We start from the raw sequence: 21,960 nt of genomic DNA on the forward strand, positions 1-21,960 counted from the left end.
TAGTTATAGTTCAATTTTATAGAAATGTTTTCTTGCTATCATACGTGACAGATCGTCATTGCTACTATAGTTTGTTGTGATCTTTGCATTTATCTTTTCCATTCAACAACCTATTCTCATGATAATCATTGGCGATAATCATCGACATTATCATTGGCATTTTGGCGATTGGCAACACACACACACACACATATATATTTGGCTCTTTTCACCTGACGGTATGGCTGATGCTTTTGATACACTTCAAAAGTCTGCATATCATTAGTACTCAAAGAAAAATAATACAACACTGAAAAGGAATATATAGATCCATCTTTATTGCACTCTTGCATGCCCCTTATTGATTGAGAAGAATTACAGAGTTAAGCTGCAAGTCTTTTGAATCAAAACTATACGCATATTCATGGATGGTATATTTTTAAGAAACGGGCGTTCACTGGTATACTTATACCTAATATGCCCCATTAGAATACACTTCAAATATTATATATGGGCCATCCCATTTAGGGTCAAATTTACCTCCTGTCTTGTGAGTGACCACTATCGGTCTTTTCAGCATTAATACCATATCACTCTTTTTAAAAGAACGATGCTTAACCCTTTTATCAAAAGCGGTGGAGATTCTTACTTGATACAACTATAATCACTGCTGAGCTGCTAATCACTTTTCATCCATCAGATCTAATTCATCCAATCTGATCTTAGTGTTCTCATCATCTGTCATTGACTGATGTACTGCTACTCTGAGTGAGACAACTTGCATTTCTATAGGGATAACAGCTTCAACCCCGTAGACTAGAGAGTATGGTGTCGCTTTCATGGCAGTACGGTGAGTAGTTTGATAAGGCCACAAAGCTTCTTATAACTTCTCATCCCAATCATGTTTGTTCCCTGCCATAATTTTCTTCAATATTTTGAGGATTATTTTGTTAAAAGCTTCTGCTAATCCATTAGCTGGTGGGTAGTAGGGTGTCGAGAACGAATGCTGAATATCATATTTTCGGCACAGTTTTTCCATTCCCTTATTCTTAAATAGCGTCCCATTTTCAGTGACAATCTTTTTTAGAATACCATAATGGTATATTATTGCATGTCGTATGAAATTCACGACGTCCCTCTCTTTAACACTTCTCAACGCAATAGCTTCAGTCCACTTGGAAAAGTAATCCGTCGCTGCCAAGATATACTATTTCCTTTTGGATGATGATGGATTTATGGGACTGATAACATCAAGTCCCTAGGCTAAAAAGGGTCAAGAAGCCACTGATTAATGCAAATCTTTAGGAGGTACATGTATTATCACCATGCATTTGGCATTCATGACATTGTCGTGCGTAGTCAATTGCATCCTTCAACATTGTAGGCCAGAATACCCCATTTGACGTATTCGATGAAATAAAATTGTACTAGCCTGATGAGCTCCACATTCTCCTGAATGTGCTTCACCTAATATTTGATTCGCCTCTTTCATATCCAAACATCATAACAGTACCTCGTTGTAGGATTTCTTATAAAGTTCCTCATTACACACAATAAATTTCTTTGCTTTTTGCCTTATTTGCATCTTTTATGCAGGATCCTCTGGTAGGATTTCATATTTGACATAATCCACAAAAGGCTGACGCCAATCATCAATCGTGATCTCTAAACATGATATAGGAAGTACCTCAACAACTTTGACATCGTCAGTAAGCTGTAAGAACCTTCTTTCTTCGATTGTTACTTGTAGAGGACTCTGATTAGAACAAACTAAGGCTGCAGCCAAACTAGCCAAAGCATCTGCCTTTGCATTTTCAGACCTGGGTATGTGTTTGATTTCAACATCTTGAAATTGCTCCAAAAGCTGTTGTGCACGACGATGATATGGGAGGAGTTCTTGCTTCCTTACTTCAAATTTTGTCGTGAGCTAGTTTATTACCAACTTAGAATCGATGAAAATTTACAATGTCCTTATCTTTATTTCCTGGGCTATTTTCATCCCTATAATGAGGGCCTGATACTCAACCTCATTATTGGTGCATGTTGCACCCAATGTGAAATAATATGGCAACAGATTGCCTTATGGACTAATAAATATTACCCCAGCAACGGTTCCGAAAGTCCTGGAAGCACCATCAAAATACATCTGCCACAAGCTGTTTAACTCTGTCATCATCACCTGTTCATTTGAAAAATCATCGTTTATCATTTCGCTATCCGACATGGGATGTGCTGCAAAGAAATCTGCCACTGCTTGTCCTTTTATTGCTCTTGCTGGTTCATACATGATCGCATATTCTGACAGTAAAAGCAACCACTTGGCCAATCTCCTCGATAATATCGGCCTTATCATTAAGAATTTCAGTGGATCCACTTGTGAAATCAAAATTATATCATGGGAGAGGCAATAATGTCTTAATTTTTGTACTGCAAAGATCAGTGCTAGGCACACTTTCTCGATAGGCACATAATTGCATTTGGCTCCCACTAAAGTTCTGCTCAGATAATACAGCGCGATTTCCTTCCCTTGCTTGTTCATTTATGCTAACAAAGCCCCTAATGAATTTTCTGATACAGAAATATAGAGAATGAGGGGTTTACCTTTCACAGGCACTGCCAATACTGGGCGATGTTTTAACAACTCTTTGATTGAATCGAATGCATTTTGACATGACTGGTCCCATGCAAATTCTACTCCTTTCTTCATTAGATGAGAGAATGGTTGACATCTTCCTGCAAGGTTTGAAATGAAATGGCGAATATATGCCAACTTTTCTTGTAAACTTTTTAATTCCTTCAGTGTTTTTGGAGGTGGCATATCTTGAATGGCCTTGACTTTCCCTGGGTCGATTTTAATTCCTCGATGTCTAACGACAAAATTGAGAAACTTCCTTAACGAAACGCCGAATGCGCATTTAGACGGATTCATCTTCAGTTGCTTCTTTCTGAGATGGCGGAATAACAAAATTAGATGTTCACAATTTCTTCATGGTCGTTTGATCTAACCACTAAATCATCTACATAACATTCAACATGTTTGTGCATCATAGATTGGAATATGTTTTGCATTGCCCTCTGATATGTTGCACCAGCATTTTTAAGACCAAACGGCATGACTTTGTAACAGTAAATTCCTAGTGTGGTTCTGAATGTCGTAGCTTCCTCATCTTCAGGAGCCATTCTTATTTGATTATATCCCGCGTAACCATCCATAAAGGACATGACAGTATATTTCGTCGTACTATCGATTAACAGCTCTGTAATCGGCAGTGGGAACTCATCCTTAGGACATGCTTCGTTCAAGTCCCTGAAGTCGATGCATACTCTAATTTCCCACTCTTCTTTTTCACTGGGACTATATTTGATATCCACTTGGAATACTTGACTTCCCTAATGAATACAACTTTGATGAGTGTTTCGAACAAGAAACAAATGCATTTGATATGGGAATCTCATTCATTCACTTAATTATAAACAAAAGAAGATAAAGAAGATAATCACATCATTTATTCATTCTAAGTTCTTTTACATCCTTTTTCTCCTTTGATTCCAAAATAGAATGTTTATGAATTATAATATAAAACCAATATCAGACAGCAGCATTATGCATAAGGGCATCAAGCACTAAGACACCATGCTAAATTCTATGCTGGAAGCCATTGTGCACTGGCAGAGGCTACTGTGCACTGGGAGAGGCCATTGTGCGCTGGCAGAAGCTACTGTGCGCTGGACACTGTTGTGCGCTGGGCACTGTTGTGCGCTGTCTCTTGTTGTGTGCAAGCAGCATTGCCCGCCGCACAACACCTGTTCCGCACAATGGGTATGGACTCTACCTCTCTCTTCTTTCGTAATCTTCTCCTTTTCCGTGATTGGATGTTAATAACCCCCTTAGAGGGCTCATGGGGTATTTATAGCTCTCTCACATGTGTGATCATGCCACTAGGCATTGTGCGACATTCCTTTACATGAACCCCACTGTATGGATGGCTTTGTGCGGTCTTCAATGTGTGGATCGCTTTGTGCGGACTCCACTGTGCAGATCGCTTTGTGCAAACTCCACTGTGCCGATGGCTTTGTGCAGTCTTCGCTTTGCAGATCTCTTTGTGTGGTCTTCATTGTGTGGATCTCTTTGTGCGAATTCCTTCTGTACAACCATCATCTGCGCATAATGCTCATTTATGCACAATGATCTTTTGCGCACAATGCTCATTTCTCGCACAACGACTTGCGCACAACGCTCATTTTACTGTCTTTCTTTCTCTCTTTTTATGCCTCAACAATGCCCCCTTGATCCTGCATTTTTTATTTTTATATCTACAAAATAAACAATGTAGGATCAATAAAAAAAATTTATTCTAACCATTTTTACTTTCCTTTCCTCTGTTGTGCGCATCATTAAATCCTTTGGTGCACAATCATTTTCTCTGTTGTGCGCCGCACAATGTTTTAAGTACAATGCTTTCTGCACAATGGGTAAGAACTTGCATATAAATATAGGACTTCTTCTTTTTTTCGTCTATCTCATTTTCCACCTACTTCACATTTTTTTGCACTTCAAGCAGTTCTTCGTGCAAACAGCGTTGTGCGCCAACCACGTTGTGCTCCGCACAACACCCCTCCCGCACAATAGGACTTAGCGTGCAACACTTTTCTGTGCTCAATCTAGAATTTAGTGCAAGGACAAGTATCACCCAATGACATTGCATACAATGAACTGGCACATAATCACTTCAGCGCACAATAGCTTGTGCACAGTCATTTTTTACATACAACATCTTGCGACAATGAAAAGTGCATAATCACTTTAGTGCACAATATCTTATGCACAGTAATTTTTAATGCACAACATGTTGCGCACAATGAGCTAGCACACAATCACCTTAGTACACAATATCTTGTGCACAATCATTTTTAGTAGACAATGACTTGTGCTTAAATGTAGATTTTGGACTCCGAATTTATTTGCCCTTTCTCCTCAGCAATCTTTTACACTTCCCCTTTAACTTATTGAACTTCTCTTCCTATATAGGTATTCGATGGCTAGCTCAAAAAGACCTCTCACCTCTCCAAGTACTGCTGGGCCTTCTGACCCGCAATCTGCCGAGACCCATAGTCAGAAGAGACCCAGATCCGTAGAAGGCTACTCTTCCTTTTTCAAAGAGCCAGCTCCTGTCACTATCAACTTTGCTAATCGTATCCAACGCTTGTCTAAACATATCTGCACGGCTATACTGATGAAGGAAATAGAGGGACCTCCTATTACAGGACAAGAATCTAATTGGAACGATTGGTTAAAATGCACAGCCAATTTTTGCACAGATGACACTCGCCCTTCTGCTGCTGAAGCTTCCCTTGCTCCGGCCATTTCGAAGTGAGCAAGAGAAAAGAGTAAAGATGAAGCTTTCCAAGAAAAGATTCGGGAACACAATTGGAGGCATTTTCAGAACGTCTGGGATTCAATCAAGTTGAATGCCGAGGTGATTAAATTTTACAACCCTTATAAAGACAAGACCATTGCTCTCCCTTTGCAACTTCAGCGCCACGGGTCCATACTTCAAAACGAACCGACCGACTATATGGCACAAAACAAGCTCCTGTATGTGTCAAATTGGGTGATCAAAGAGCCACAACTCCTTGAAGGTTATCTCACAGAGAAAGGCTTAACTCAAAAGACCAGGCAAATAAGATATATGTGCTTCCTCACACCATGTTACAATCCTTATTCCTTATACTTCACTCATTTCTTCGAAACAATTCAACGGCGCTTTCGTCATCGCGACTTCTTATGGGGTAAGGAAGAATTTAGGACATGGGGTCTTTCGACTGATCATTCGTATTACAACGTATGGACCAAAGTGATCTTAAAGAAATATGAAGATGTTCTTATTGCAGCAAAAATATATCATGCTATAGAAGCCACCTTAGAATTCTTCCAAAAGGATATGATGATTTATAAGGGCTTTCTGAAGTAGTGGTCTCCCACTACAAATTCTTTCCATCTTCCGGTCAGAGAAGTATCACCTTACGAAATTTATATAGGATGGCTGGCCCGCCTATCTCTAGATCCTTCCTCGATGAATACGTTCCTACAAATGAGGAACTTACCTACGTTGCTCCCAACAGAACACCTAAGATTACAACATCAACAATCGAACTTTTCACGAAACGTCTTATTTTGCTGACGTCAATAAGATATCCCCTCTTCAGTGGCTTGCACATTTTTCCCAATATTTGGTGTAAGCATTCTAACTTTCTCCTTTGACCTTTCAGACGACACTTGCCTATAAATATATAAATTATCCCTTCTTCCCTTTTTCAGGTTCCATGGCAGCCATTGTGCCAAATTAGAAGCCAATCGCAAAAAGATAAGGGGCCTAGCTGAATTCACCACGGAAATTGAATTAGCCACTTTCTTGGCTTACTAGCTGAGTTTAGTCGTGCTTCCTATCTTGAAAAGCTTAGACTCTATTTGCCCAACCTTATTGGTGGTGGCAGGTGCAATGGCGGAAGGTAGAAAGAAATATTCTTTGGCCTCTCCTGTCTTATGCTCGCTATATAGAGCTTTCGGTCATGCTACGGCGCACTACTCAAGCCCAGCATTGGGGGTTACATCTTTTTTTACTCTATGACACTATTTCTTTGGATGGCTTGACATTTACTTCCCCTGGACTTGCAATGACCTAGAGAAGGCTTATGTCCATCCCGATCATCTGCCCCTGTGGCATTTCTCGAAGCGAAAGATGATAAAGAAGGGGTACGAATGGATAATGGATAAAATTGACAGCATGGAATCTATTGACTTCTTCCCTTTTTATCTAGATTGCCAAGCTGAAGACAGAGATGTGGAGGATAACAATAACTTGGAACCTATTGTGAGAACCTTCTTTCTTTGTATCCGTTCCTGCAGTCTTCCCATGCGAGAAGGCGTAGAGTTTTGGCAAGAACCATACTATCTGAGTCATTTTGCTAGACAATTTGGGTATGATCAAGCTATGCCCCAAGAAAGTGAGGAGGTTACACGGACAATGAGAAGTTATGGAGTCGGCCCCTACAATTGGGCTTTAATATGGAAGCAGCTCTTAATAAGGAATTTTGGCTCTCGATTTCTTCTTCCAGGGTATAATCACCAAGTAACAGCTTCATATACCTGGATGCGGTGGTGGGCGCATCATTACTACTTGGTGCGCAACTATTTTCCGGTGGACCGACCTATCTAGGTTCCTCCTCCACACTTGAGGAATTATAGGCCGGAGCAAGGGATTGAATATTTTTACGAGAAAGATCAGGCCGCCATTCTGGGACAGCTTTATCATAAAATTTCTATAGAAGAGCCTATTAGAGAAATAAAGCCTCCAAATACTTTGGAAGGATGGATTGCTTTTGGTTCTCCTTTAGATTTGATAAAACAGGGAGAAAGACTAGCCACTCCTCGCAATGAATTTGAAACTACAGGCGGTATTTTTCCTTCCTCTACTCTTAAAGGAGGAGATCAGCCTACTCAGCCTGCTCCTATCATCCCTCCTACTACAGAGCTCATCACTTCTACAATTTCTCCTACTATTGAACATGCAGCTACCGCAGTTATCCCAGTTGTGGACCTTACAGCAACCATAGCAAGTCATGCTACAGCTATAACTTCTCATACCATGCTTCAGATTGCTATTACTACATCTCCCATGACTTGCTCGCATTCTAAGTCATTATCTCCTGAAGTTTTAGCACAACAGGTCCCTTCTCCTACTCAAAGTGCGTGTCTTCTCCCTGTGAAAACTACTTATAAGGGAAAACAAACTATATCGGAGGAAGACAGCTCATCAGAGTATTCAGCAAATACTGCAATTGATGATACATCTTCTCCTACAAGCTTAACCAATGAGGGAGATGCCTTGAATGCAGATACTGATGCTGAAGTGGATATTGGAGAAGAAGATGATGTTAGAGTCGAGTCTCCACTTCCTGATGCTCCAATCACTCGTCCACATGCCTCTCATCTGATTCCGGTGTCCTCCTTAAATGAGGAGCAACTCGATTACGGAGAATATTTTCCTGGTGCAAATATCTTTCTTTCTTTTGATGCCTCTTATTCTCCATGTATTGTGGAAACTGCCGATGTGGTTACTCGCAAACCATCAACATTAAGGGATACAAAGGCTCAATCATCCAAAATTCTGGCAACAACGGGAAATGTTCTTCTTCCCAGCATAAAAGAACTCTTGTCGATAGTCCCCACGACATATGATGTCCCCATTTAGGTTGATAAGTCTCTTACTGTGCGTCCTTCTCCTATTCAGCCAGCAGCTCGAAGTTTAGAATTTTTTTTTGATCCAATTGATGTCCCAACTCTGACTACTCTCAACTCGAGTATTGTTGGAGCTCAGGAGCTTTCTTTCAATGTTGTCGTGACTACGGAAGGTCCAAGTTCTATAACATCCACAACATGTTCTATTCAAGCTACTCCTACCATTGCCCCCAGACCGGGTACATATTTTCTTCTCTTATTTTCTATCATTATATACATATGTATCTTCTTTTGAACTTATAATATTTTCTTCTTCCTCTTTTAGCTTCGATTGTGCCAACTCCAAGCGAGTCTGAAGGGTCTAATCGATAGCCGCAGTTTTTGATAAACTCTCATTGGAAAGGGTGTCTCCTCTTATGTTGGGACTCTTCAAGTACGCAGTTTTTGTCATCATCAGCGCTTTTAAAGATCCAGCCCAGTGGCCTTTTTTGGATAGTGTCCTAGTAGTTCTCACTTATTCAGTTTGTCTGGCACACATCAATGTTCAGTCTCTTCATGACTCCTTGTCAAGTTTTATGATTCTACCAAAAACTTAGAAGCAATGCGAGGTATAATCATTGCTCCCAAAATTTTGAATCATCAGAAAGAATTGGCACTCCTTAAGGAGAAACTCTCTCATTCACATGATGTCCTTGCTAATCGCAACGCTGCTAATTAATCCTCCATGAGAAGTTAAATTTTTTTGATAAAAATAAGGCGATCATTGATGATTAAATTTCTTTACTTGAAAAAGAGATTCTATTACTCAAGGCTTAGAAAGAAGCAGAAGATTTATCGATTTGTCAAATCAAGGAGGAGCTTGAAACGAATACTCAAATAATTGATATTGAATAAGCTGAACAAGCAAGGAATAGGAAATTATTGCTTCTTTAGAATCAGAACTGGTTGGCATTCCCAATCAAGCTAGAATAATTCTTGAGGCTGAGCGCACGACTATTGTGGCACAATTTCAATTAAAGGAAGAATTACAACATTACTTAGCAGTATTAAACATAGCTGAAGATCTGTAAACATCATATGTAAACTCTTTTTTTATGTTGTGATACATAAACAACTTACTGTGTTTTATTCAGAGTAAGATATATTCTTAATAATATACTCATAGATTTTAAGATACATTTTGATGCAACACTTTCATATTTATGCTTTACTATTTTCTATTTTATATTTGTGCATTGTACGACGACCCTATGTGATGTTTTATTCCAATGAGCGAAACTATTTCATTTCAAAGTTAGTCAATTAGCTTTGCACACAGTTTAATAAGTAGTGGAGCAATCACAGTTTTTTAGATTCATAAGTATTGGAGTTGGGTCTTATACGAATGGTCTCTCTAATTCTCATGAGTTCTCTGGACTTATCACGGCCAGGGAGTTCATAAACTGCGGTCCATCAGAGGGGCCCAATGAAGCTACTGGAGCCGTGAACTCAATGGGATTTACACGCATGGTTGGCCACAGTAACTCTCTAGAGTTCGCAGGGCACGCAAGGCTACCTTTGGTACCAAATCCAAGGTCGCTGATCCATCAATGAGTAGGTTTAAGCCCATCCTCATGAGTTAATACCGAAATCAAACTAGGGATCTGGGGGGTTTTATTCTATTCCCCGTTTTTCTTCGTCTGTGAGTTCGGACCCATTCATGGGAGGGTATTTTCATCCCCGTCCATGACGCTGTCAGAGAGCTCACAAATGGCATTAGTCTCATGCGTGATTGGCCGTTTTATGACTTTTTAGCCTTTAAGGCTTTTAATCGCTGTCTCCATCCACTGTCCATATGGGTATGCCTGTGATTTGGCCTATATGGGCTTTTTAGGGCCGATGGCTCCACACTGCTATCCCGAATAATATAGGTCTTATGCGTAGTTGGCCGTATAGGGATTGGCTAGGCTGCCTTAGACGGTGAATCAATAATTGATATATCGTCATTGTTTACTATTGCCTGCGTGATAATCTGATGATATATATTTTTTCTTTATTTCCGGCCAGCTTGGCGATAATGATCAATTTTGATAAGTAACCAGTAGTGACGGTGACGGCGGGAATTTTGTCAATGATGAATGACCAATAATGGCAGTAATGGCTGGGACTTTGATGATAGTGATATGCCTGAAAAATTCACCTTTTATTCATCAATTATGAAGAAAGAATACAAGGCTCCGCCTTTAAAGGCTATTTCACCATTTCATCTGTGATTGCCCCCTTTTGATGTAGAAGAATTATCCTGATAATCTTCTAGATCAAAATCTCTCCCACTGTTAGGGGTGATATTTCTTGACGAAGCGAGCATTGACCGGTATACTGATGCCTCGTCCGTCTTGATCTGTCACTCTGTATGCTCCATTGGAGTAGACTTTAGTTATGATATATGGTCCGTCCCACTTAGGGTCAAACTTGCCCCCTGTTCTCCAAGTGACTACTATCGGCTTTTTCAACATTGACACCAGATCGCCTTTCTTGAAAGATTGGTGTTTAACTTTTTTATCGAAGGTAGCAGAAATTCTGGCCTGATATAATTGCAAGCGATGCTGAGCTGCTAGTCTTTTTTCATTAAGCAGATCCAACTCTTTCAACTATATTCTTGCATTCTCGTCATCTTTAATTGATTGATGCACTACTATCCTTAGTGAAGCGACTTGTATTTCAATCGGCATGACAGCTTCTACACCATAAACTAATGAATACGGGGTAGCTTGTGTCGCTGTACGATGCGTTGTTCTATAGGCCCATAGAGCTTCTTGCAGTTTTTCATCCCAATCACGCTTATTCCTGTTCATCATTTTCTTCAGTATTTTCACAATCGTCTTATTGAATGCTTTTGCTAGCCCATTGGCTGGTGGATAATAGGGTGTTGAGAACGACTGATGAATTTTGAACTTAAGACATAACTTCTCCATACCCCTATTCTTGAAATGAGTGTCATTGTCTGTGATGATTTTCTTTGAGATACCATGGCGATATATTATTGTGTGCCAAATGAAGTTAACAACATCTTTCTCTTTAACACTTCGCAGTGCAATCGCTTCCATCCATTTAGAGAAACAGTCCGTTGCTGCTAGTATATACTATTTTCCTCTGGACGATGGTGGATTTATAGGTCCGATGACATTAAGTCCCCATGCGGCAAAAGGCCAGGAGATAGCTGAAGGTCTTCAGGGAGTACATATATGATCTCCCTGTGGATTTGACACTCGTGGCATCGGTTCACGTAGTCTATTGCATCTTTAAACATTGTCGGGCAGTAATATCCCATCCGGTATACTCGATGGAACAAATTTCTCCCCGCCTGATGAGCCCCGCATTCCCCAGAATGTGCCTCTTGCAGCACTTGTCCTACCTCCTCTTCACTTAGACATCACAATAGTATTTCATTATAGGACCTTCTATATAATCCTTCACTACACGTAATGAATCTCTTCATCCTCTGCTTAACCTGCAACTTCGCCTCTGAATCTTCTAGGAGAATATCGTACTTGAGATAATCAATGAAAGGCTGATGCCAATCATCTATTGTCACTTCTAGGCATGATATAGGGAGTGCTTCCATTGTGTCACTGATTATATCAGCCAAGGGCAAAAATCTCTTTTCTTCGATTGTCACTTGTAAGGGACTTCGATTTGTGTGTGATAGTGCTGCTGCTAAATTGGCCAAAGGATCAGCCCTCGCGTTCTCGTGCCGTGGTATATGCTTGATTTCAATGTTCAGAAATTGTTCCAATAAATGTTGCGCCCTTCGATAGTATGGCAGAAGTTCTTATTTCCTTGTTTCAAATTTAGTTGTTACCTGATTTATGACCAGCTTAGAATCCCCATAAATTCGCAGTGCTTTTATTTCCAGTTCACTGGCTATTTCCATCCCAATGATAAGGGCATTATATTTGGCTTCGTTATTTGTACATACAGTACCCAGCGTGAAAGAGTGGGGCAACAAATTGCCTTGAGGGGTGATAAATATTACTCAAGCACCTGCTCCTATTGCCCGGGCTGCTCCATCAAAGAACATTTTCCATACGTTTAGCAATTCTATCACCATGACCTGTTCATTAGGAAACTCATTGAAGATGGCTTTGCAGTCCATCACAGGATAAGTTGCTAGAAAATCCGCCACTGCCTGTCCTTTTACTTCTTTCGCCGATTCATACGTAACAGTAACATCCACTTCGCCAGCCTCGCCGACAACATTGGCCTTGTCATAAAAAACTTGATGGGGTCTGCTCAGGATATCAAGGTTATGTTATGGGACAGACAATAATGTCTTAATTTCTGAACTGTAAATACCAATGCCAAACATATTTTTTCGATTGGTATATAATTACATTTTACGCCAATCAAGGTTTGACTTAAATAATAAAGTGCCGCTTCTTTCCCATCTCCGTTCACTTGTGTCAATAAGGCCCTCAGTGAATTCTTAGCTGCTGATATATACAAAATAAGAGGTCTTCCTTTTACTGGGGCCGTTAACACTCGGGAGTTGTTTCAATAGTTCTTTTATCGAATCAAAGGCATTTTGGCAGGATTTGTCCCATATGAATTCTTCTCATTTCTTCATCAAATGAGAAAAAGACTGACATCTTCTTGCCAAGTTCGAGATGAAACGGCGGATATATGCTCACTTGCCTTGCAAGCTTTTTAGCTCTTTCAATGTTTTCGGGGGTGGCATATCTTGAATATCTCTAACTTTTTTTGAATCTATCTCGATACATTTGTATCTCACCACGAAACCAAGGAATTTCCCTGATGATACTCTGAACACACATTTGGCGGGGTTCATCTTTAACAGTTTCTTTCTAATTCGGTGGAAGACTGAAGCCAAATGTTTGCAGTGTTCCTCATGATGATTTGACCTGACCACCAAATCGTCCACATAACACTCGACATGCTTGTGCATTATGTCTTGAAATATATTTTGCATTGCCCTTTGATATGTCGCCCCTGCGTTCTTGAGACCAAACTGCATGACTTTATAACAATATATCCCCAATGGGGTTCTGAAAGCCATCGCTTCCTCATCTTCAGGTGTCATTCATATTTGATTGTAACCGGCGTAGCTGCCATGAAAGACATGACAGCATATTGCGTAGTACTGTCTATCAACATTTTGGTTATTGGCAGTAGAAAATAATCTTTCGGACATGCTTCGTTCAAATCTCTAAAGTCAACACAAACCCTGATCTGCCCATTTTTCTTTTTTACTGGGACTATATTCGATATCCACTTGGGATATTTAACTTCTCTGATGAATCCGACCTTTATTAGTTTGCTTATTTCCTCTTCTATCTTGGGAACCAAATCTGGATGAAACCACCTTTGTGTTTGCTTGATGGGTCCTTTATCTTTAGAGATATTCAATCGATGCATCGCTACTGTTGGTTCTAGACCTGGCATTTCTACATATGTCCAAGCAAAGATGTCTTTTTTTTCTTCAGGAGACTAACATATTGATTAGTTTCCTCTTCTGATAAACTAGCACTTATGAACGTATTCCGTGGTTCTTCCTCCGTTCCCAAATTTACCTCCCTCAAATTGTTGATTGTCGGCTGCCCCCCATCCTCCATTTGCTTTGGAGCTGTGTCTGGCTTGCCAATTACTTCAAGGTTCGTTTCTTCAATTTGGTCAATTGTTACCATGTTCACTGAAGCCTCTACCCCCAGTCCTCGAAATTTTTCTCGCTTCTTTTGATTCACCCCAATTGGAATCTGAATTCCTTTTCCATAATTTAAGCCAACAGGTTCTTCGTGATCAAAGCCCATTTTCTTCATAATTTTCTGACTCGCCGAGCTATATCTTTCTAGCTCTTTGGGTGTTAATCTTCCATTTCCCATACCACTGTCAACTGCTTCATTTTTCTTCTGAGGGAGCAAAGAATTCAATCGGCTCCCGATATCTTACACTGGGTTTAACATGAAATCTTTTCAGAATGAGGGAAAACTTCTTACTCCTTTCAACATACAGGAGTGGTACTGTGTAATTTGAATGCAGAATTTCCAATTGTTCTGGCGATAATAACGTTAATGGCGATTGTCCTAGTCGTTTCTTTTTCTTTTACTATTTCCATGCAAGCATTTTCTAGGACCTTGTTTTCATCATTCTCATTTTCTTTCCTTGCTGGCGAATGCATCATAATAACACGCATCTGTGAAAAACGCTTTAGCTTCTGTATACGGTCTTGCATCAGCTAATACTTTATGTTGCACCTTGTTTTCGTAGTATTTGAAACACTGGGGCAAGGAAGAAGGTATGATGCCATACTGATGCATCCACGGTCTTCCTAGAAGGAGCTTATATCTAGTTACTACATTTATAACTTGACAGACGATGTTTGTAGTTAATTCTCTTATCTCCAGCGTTATTGTGATCTTACCAAGCGCACACTATCCGTCTTGATTAAAGCCTTGTATCATCATTCCATTAGGGCGTAGGTTCGAGCGTTGATAACCCAATTCATTCAGCATTGTTAATGGCAACAGGTTTATAGCAGAGCCGTTATCGAGCATTATTCACTTTACTTGTTTACCATGAATATGACCCACTATCATCAACGACCTATTATGTTCGATATCACAAACCAGGTCGTCATCGGAGAAGGAGATAACCGACATACAATCTTTTCATTTTTCATTCTCCATCTCAGTCAACAACACTCCCCTTATACCTTCATCAGATAAGGCTTTAATCAGTCTTTGTCGGGAGTCTTTGACAATTTCAGAGCATCATAGACACTTAGTCGAGCTGGAATGCCTTTCAAGTGGCTTATAATATCATAAGTCACTTGCCCTGTCTCCTTTCCCTTTTCTTTCTCGCCACTATTATTGTTGTTGATATGATTCTTGACTACTTCTGTCTTTAATTTTTCACTTTTCGAACTTGCTGGGCTGGCCATCTTCTTCCCTAATCGCAAGGTAGTTACTGCAACTTTTCCCATTGTTTTCTGATCATCCGCCTCTGTCCTTCCTTGATAATCTTCTCGTCTGGTAAGTATGTTTGCTATCGTTCTTCTATCTCTTTCTTTCTCTTTCCTGACTATTATCTCTCCTTTATTTATCATCCTTTGTATAATACACTTCAGTGTATAACAGTTTTCTGTCGGATGCCCTATTATGCAGTGATAATGACAGAAGTCTCTTTCCCATGTTTTAGATGCTTCTTCGGGGCGTTACGATAGGGGCAGTTCAATTGTCCCGGCTTTTAGTAACTAATTCATCATCGGGAGTACATCCTCTTCTTTAAATGCAAAACCCTCGTGGGAATTCAATGATCGGGGTTTTTTATCGTAAAACCTTCCTTTGGGGTGACTCGACTCTTCTTTCCTTTCTGTCCGTTTACCCCTTACTTCTCTCCCGTCGTGGCTTCTCTTTTCGTGTTCAACCACATTTGTGATCAACTTCTAAGATCCTCTCCTAATCATTTCATAATTGAACGCCGACATTTTCTGAGTTATCAGTTCTAGAGCATGCGCTTTTGTAGACAAATCGTAGAAGGTTCTGATGTCAGCACTGGTCAGACCAAACGCTACTCTGATTTCTATAGAGTTTAGGGACATTTTCACATGTTCTTTCTCGTCTTTCAATTGTTTGCAAGAGGCCCCAAAGGTCTTCCATATGTCCATAAATTTTTCTACTGCCTCTCCCTCTCTTTCTCGCATCGAAGCTAGTTCTGTGATACTGACATCACATTCTGATAAGAAGAAACTTGACATGAACGTGTCTTGTATCTGCTCCCATGTTCTTATCGACCCAGGTGTTAAGTTAGAATACCACCCGAACACCTTGTTCATCAGAGAAGATCCGAATTAGTGGAGGCAATACTGGGGTACTGTGGAGAAATTCCCCATACTAGTGATGAAGTGCATCAAGTGTTCTTCTGGTGACCCATCCCCATTGAATTTCTGAAAATTAGGATGCTTGAAATTGTTCAGGAATGGGATATCTTCTACTTCCCTTGGGTATAACATTTGATATCTGAATCTTCCTGTGCCCTCGTGTTCTCTTTCTGACCTAACCACTTCTTCGACAACTTGTCGTACTTCTTCCCATGTCATTGCTCTCATCGTAGGGTAGACCCGTGTTACCTGGTCCTCGGCAGCTGCGACCCTTCGGGGTGCTCTCATTCATTCATGTTATCGGTCGCTGGGGGTGCCGATATTTGGGCTACATTATGCGTAAGAGTTCTCAAGGCCTCCCAGAGGTTTCTGCATTCTTCCATTAGTACTTTCTGTGCATCTGCCATTTCAGCGATTCGATCCTCTGTAGTTGTAAAAGACCCTCAGTTTGTTCCATCCATGTGAATGGCAGCCTCTCCATCCCCTAACAAGGCAGTGGTTAATGCTAAATGAGAGTGTATTGACATTATAGGAGTTGCCGAAAGAGGAGACTCATATGATCTTTGAGTATTTCTAGAGTAATCGGCTGATTGGGAAGACATAGAGATTGGTGACGTGAATCTTGGTAGACTTGTCAGTAAAGCATTTCCTTTCTGCTCTCTTGTCCATCGGGAGCTCTTAACAGGCAAGGCAGGGGAAATCTTTTGTGGCTGGAGGAATCATCACCCGCGTGGGGTAGATTACCGGTGGAGCAAGTTCAGGATGTTTCCTAGCTGTATTTCACATTACCAATCCCCTATCTCTTCTCAGCGGTGCATTCATTCTTGTGACAATGATATTCTGAGTCCTTGTCCTTTTACGAGTGACGACGATCTAGTCATCTTTTTCTTCCTATGTGATAGGTGAAACAGTTATAACTGTAGCAGTCGCCCGTGGCTCCATACGCTTGGTTGATGCCGCTTTCTCAACATTCTCCAAGACGAAACCTGTCACAGTAAAGTAGAAGACTGTCTCCTTCCGAGCGGTTGCCATTAATTGGTTGGTTGGTTGTGATATCTTTTCTCTTGAATTATGCCAGATTGCAAAAGAACAAAAATTAGTAATTAAATCAAGTTATATTCTATTTTGGAGATGAAAGGTAGGATGTTCCCACTGAGAGTCATCATTTTGAAGCCTTACATGCGCCAAATAGTTGTGATTATCTTTTGTACATTTCTTAAGTTAATATTCAAGTGAATATAAAGAAAGAGAATACTCCCCAATAGAGTCACCATTTTGTTTCAAATAAGAAACAAATACATTTAATTTAGGAATCTCATTCATTCACTTAATTATAAATAAAAGAAGATAAGGAAGATAATGACATCATTTATTCATTCTAAGTTCTTTTACTTCTTTTTCTCCTTTGATTCCAAAATAGAATGTTTATGAATTATAATATAAAACCAATATCAGGCAGCAACATTATGCATAAGGGCATCAAGCACTAAGACACTATGTTAAATGCTGTGTTGGAAGCCGTTGTGTGCTAGAAGAGGCTACTGTGCACTGGGAGAGGCCATTATGCACTGGCAGAAGCTACTGTGTGCTGGACACTGTTGTGCGTTGGGCACTGATGTGCACTGGCACTGTTGTGTGCTCCATTCTGTTGTGCGATGTCTCTTGTTGTGTGCCAACAGCATTACGCACCACACAACACCTATTCCGCACAATGGGTACGGACTCTACCTCTCTCTTCTTTCGCAATCTTCTCCTTTTCTGTGATTGGATGCTAATGACCCCCTTAGAGGGGTCATGGGGTATTTATAGCTCTCTCACATGTGTGATCATGCCACGTAGGCATTGTGTGACATTCCTTTGAGTGAACCCCACTGTACAGATGGCTTTATGCGGTCTTCAATGTGCGGATCGCTTCGTGTGGACTCCATTGTGCGGATCATTTTGTGCAGACTCCACTGTGCGGATCACTTTGTGTAGTCTTCACTTTGCAGATCTCTTTGTGCGAACTCCTTCTGCTCAACCATCATCTACGCACAATGCTCATTTATGCACAATGATCTTTTGTGCACAACAATCATTTCTCGCACAACGACTTGCGCACAATGCTCATTTTGCTGTCTTTCTCTCTCTTTTTATGCCTCAACAATGAGTTTGCCCACTTCTTCTTCAATCAAAGGAACCAACTCTGGATGAAATCTCCATTGCGCTTGCTTAATTGGCCTCTTGTCTTTGGAAATATTTAACCAGTGCATTGCCACTGATGGTTCTAGGCCTGGCATTTCAGCATATGTCTAGGAAAATACATCTTTATTCTCTTTTAAAAGTTTCACATATCGATTGGCCTCCAGCTCAAAAAGACCGGCGCTAATGAATACGTTCTAGGGTTCTTCTTCTGTCCATATGTTTATTTCTCACAAGCTATCAATCGTCGGTTGCCCCCCATCTTCTATTTGTTTGGGAGCCACTTCGGGATGTTTAATTATTTTAATTCCCTCTTCTTCTGTCGCCCTACGGTGATTGTGTTTACTGAGGACTCCCCTTCCAACCCACGAAATTTTTCCTTTTTCTTCTCATTAACCCCAACCGAGATTAGAATACCTTTCCCATTGTTCAAACCAATTGGCTCTTCACAATTGAAGCCCATATTCTTCATTATTATTTTGCTAGCGGAGCTGTACCTTTCCAAATGGGTGTCAGCTTTGCTGATTTCATCTTATTATTTCCCTTTGCTTCTATCTCTCCCTTTGATGCTACATAGAAGTTGATAGGTTCAGGGTTCTTCTTATTGGCCTTAACATGGAACCTTTTAGGCATAACTGAGAATGGTTTCTTCCTTTCGGCTTGCGGTAGAGGTATCGTATAATTTGCCTACAAAATTTCTAACTCCTCAGGTGATAATAATGTCAGCGGAGGTTGTCCTGGCCCTCTCAGATGTTTTGGTACAAAATAGAATTTCTGTTTCACCTTTTCTTTCTCGGACATCGCTATCTTTGCAATTTCGTTTTGTGTTGTAATAGTTTTATCTTTCATCATTTCATTATGATTGCTTCTCTCATTACTTCCTGTGGCGAATTTGTCATAATAACCAGCATCGGCGAAGAAAGATTCTGCCTCCGTATATGGTTTTGCATCAACCATTACTTTACACTGACTCCCATCTTTACAATACTTGAAGCATTGGTGAAGGGTTGACGGCACGATGCCATATTAATGCATCCAAGGTCTTCCTAAAAGGAGATTATATGTTGTTACTGCATCGATAACATGACAAACAACATTCATTATCAGTTCCCTGATTTCCAATGTCAATGTGATTTTGTCGAGCGCTCTTTGTCCGTCTTAGTTGAACCCTTGTATCATCATCCCACTAGGGCACAGATGAGAGTGGCGATATCCGAGTTCACTTAACATCATTAGTGACAGTAAATTCATTGTAGACCCATTATCTAACATTATTCATTTTATTTGTTTACTGCTGACATGGCCTTCAACCATCAGTGGTCTATTATGATCTTTACCACATATTAAGTCTTCATTAGAGAAAGAAATGACTAGCATACAATTGTTTCATTCATCGTGTTCCATCTCTGTAAGCAATGCTCTCCTATTACTATCAGATAGGGCCTGTATTAGACTGTTTCTAGAATCAACCATGAAGGAGATTGAAGAGAAGATGTGAATCAGTATTCAATCTGCTGATGCTAAGAAATCTGAATTATTCAGAATTGAAGAGATAATTGCATCCCTGGAGAATAAGCTAGCTAGAATTCCTAATTAGGCAAAGATCATTCTTGAGGAGAAGTCAAAGCATGTAGCAGCTCAAATTTAGTTGAAGGAAGATTTGCAAAAATATATGGGAATATTAAGAATTACAAATGAGCTATAAAGAATTTGTTTTATTTGTGTATGCTTTTTTTTTTTAGAACATGAAATTTCTTTTGATTTTCAGCATATATCAATGAATACATAATGATATCTTGAGATATTTTTCTCCTTCATAAATTTCTAAATCATGGATCATTTTAAGCATATTCATTTATGCAATAGTCTCGACATGATATTTAATGAAGAATTGAGATAAAGATATCAACATATTATGATTGTTAGTATGTGATTTCCTATATGATTTTTGTTTTGATAGGCGACACTAAATTTCAATTTAGTTAGATGATCACACGCGGTTTAAGCTCTTGAGTAGTGGAGCAACGCAGTTTTTTAAACTCTTGAGTAGTAGAATTGGGTCTCATGTGATAGTCTCTGTAACTCTTATGAGTTCACTGAACTTCTCATAGCTTGGTGAGTTCACAAACTGTGATCCATCAGAGGGGCTAGTGAAGTTACTGGGACTGTGAACTTGGTTGGATTTATGCATAAGGTTGGCCGTAGTAACTCTCCAGAGTTCATGGGGCGCACAAGGTGACCTTTGAGGTACCAAATTTAGGGTCGCCAGTCCATCAATGAGTAGGTTTAGGCTCTTCCTCATGAGTTACTACTGAAATCAAGCCAAGGATCTGGGGTGTCCTATGCATGGTTGGCCTATTTATTGATAATACTAAAGAGCGCACATTGTAGCCCACGTTTTGTTTGTCTGCAAGGACGGACCCATTCATGGGAGGGTAATTTCATTCGTTCCCCGTGACGCTATTGGAAAGATATACAGATGGCATGGGTGTTACGCATGACTAGCTGTTAAGGACTGCTTGGCCTTTTAGGGTTTTCAATCACTTGCTTCATCCGCTGCCCACATGGGTATGCATATGATGGCCTTCATGTGCTTTTTAGGGCCACTAGCTTCTCACTGCTGCCCAAATGGCGATGGTGATAGGCCTTATGCTTAGTTGGCCATATAGGCTTGCCCAGGCTACCTTAAATGATGATAAGCTTCCATCATTGTTGTAATAGTAATAGGCATCTTGATTGATATATCACCACTGCTGATAATGTCTTTGACGATATTCACGTTATGCTCATAATAATATATCAGCTTGGTGATGATACCAATTTCAACGAGTTTCAGTAAAGCTTGTTTGATGATGACAACAATGGTTGCTCTCTTTTAAGAAATCATTGATGTGTAATCTTTGGCAATATACTTGAAATTCCTCCTTTATTCAACCATCTGAAAAAGAATATATGAACATGACTTCACTTGTCCTTACCCCCTCTTGATATAGAAGCATTATGTCGATAATCTTCTGTATCAAAATCGTAACTATCTTCAAGGATGATACTTCTTGATGAAGTGTGCATTGACTAGTATACTGATACCCTGTGCATCTTGATCGACCACTCTGTATGCTCCATTAGAATATACTTCTTTTATGATGTATGGCTCATCCCATTTAGGCTCAAATTTGCCCCCTGTTCTGTGGGTCACCATTATCGGTCTTTTCAACATTAGTACCATGACCCCTTTCTTGAAAGAGCGATATTTGACTCATTTATCAAAGGCAGTCGAAACTCTTGCCTGATACAACTGTAATCGCTACTGAGCTACCAGGTGCTTCTCATCAAGTAGGTCCAATTCTTTCAACCTTATCTTTGCTTTTTCATCATTTGTAATTGACTGTTGCACTGCTATTCTGAGTGACGCAATCGGTGTTTTAATCGGAATGACCACCTCTACGCCGTAAACCAATGAATACGGTGTTGTGCTTGTTGCTGTTCGGTGGGTAGTCCTGTATGCCTATAATGCTTCTTACAACCTTTCATCCCAGTCACGCTTGTTTCTAGTCACTGTCTTCTTAAGTATTTTCACAATCATTTTGTTAAATACCTCTACTAATTCATTTGCCGATGGATAATAAGGCGTTAAAAATGAATGGTGGATACCGAACTTTTGACACAGTTTTTCCATGCCTCTATT

General features: G+C 40.1%; 1 protein-coding gene across 1 annotated transcript; it reads right to left on the reverse strand.

The window, feature by feature from the left end:
* Positions 1 to 11,630: 11,630 nt before the first annotated feature.
* On the reverse strand, positions 11,631 to 13,298 carry LOC131220028 (uncharacterized). Its single transcript, XM_058215006.1, has 4 exons — positions 12,889 to 13,298; positions 12,242 to 12,486; positions 12,060 to 12,121; positions 11,631 to 11,963 (listed from the first exon to the last, which is right to left on the reverse strand). Exons 1-4 carry the CDS (start codon positions 13,296 to 13,298, stop codon positions 11,631 to 11,633), a joined length of 1,050 nt encoding a protein of 349 aa, XP_058070989.1.
* Positions 13,299 to 21,960: the final 8,662 nt, after the last annotated feature.

The sequence above is a fragment of the Magnolia sinica genome, chromosome 12, assembly GCF_029962835.1.
Source record: "Magnolia sinica isolate HGM2019 chromosome 12, MsV1, whole genome shotgun sequence".
NCBI classification, from domain to species: Eukaryota; Viridiplantae; Streptophyta; class Magnoliopsida; order Magnoliales; family Magnoliaceae; genus Magnolia; species Magnolia sinica.

Excerpts from the sequence above, each read along its gene's own strand:
- LOC131220028 (XM_058215006.1), bottom strand. The coding sequence starts at position 13,298 with ATGACACCTGAAGATGAGGAAGCGATGGCTTTCAGAACCCCATTGGGG. Across the intron at positions 12,122-12,241 it reads AGCCCGGGCAATAGGAGCAG|CCAGTGAACTGGAAATAAAA; the intron begins GTGCTTGAGTAA and ends GGATGGAAATAG. Across the intron at positions 11,964-12,059 it reads CTAAGCTGGTCATAAATCAG|CATATACCACGGCACGAGAA; the intron begins GTAACAACTAAA and ends ATTGAAATCAAG.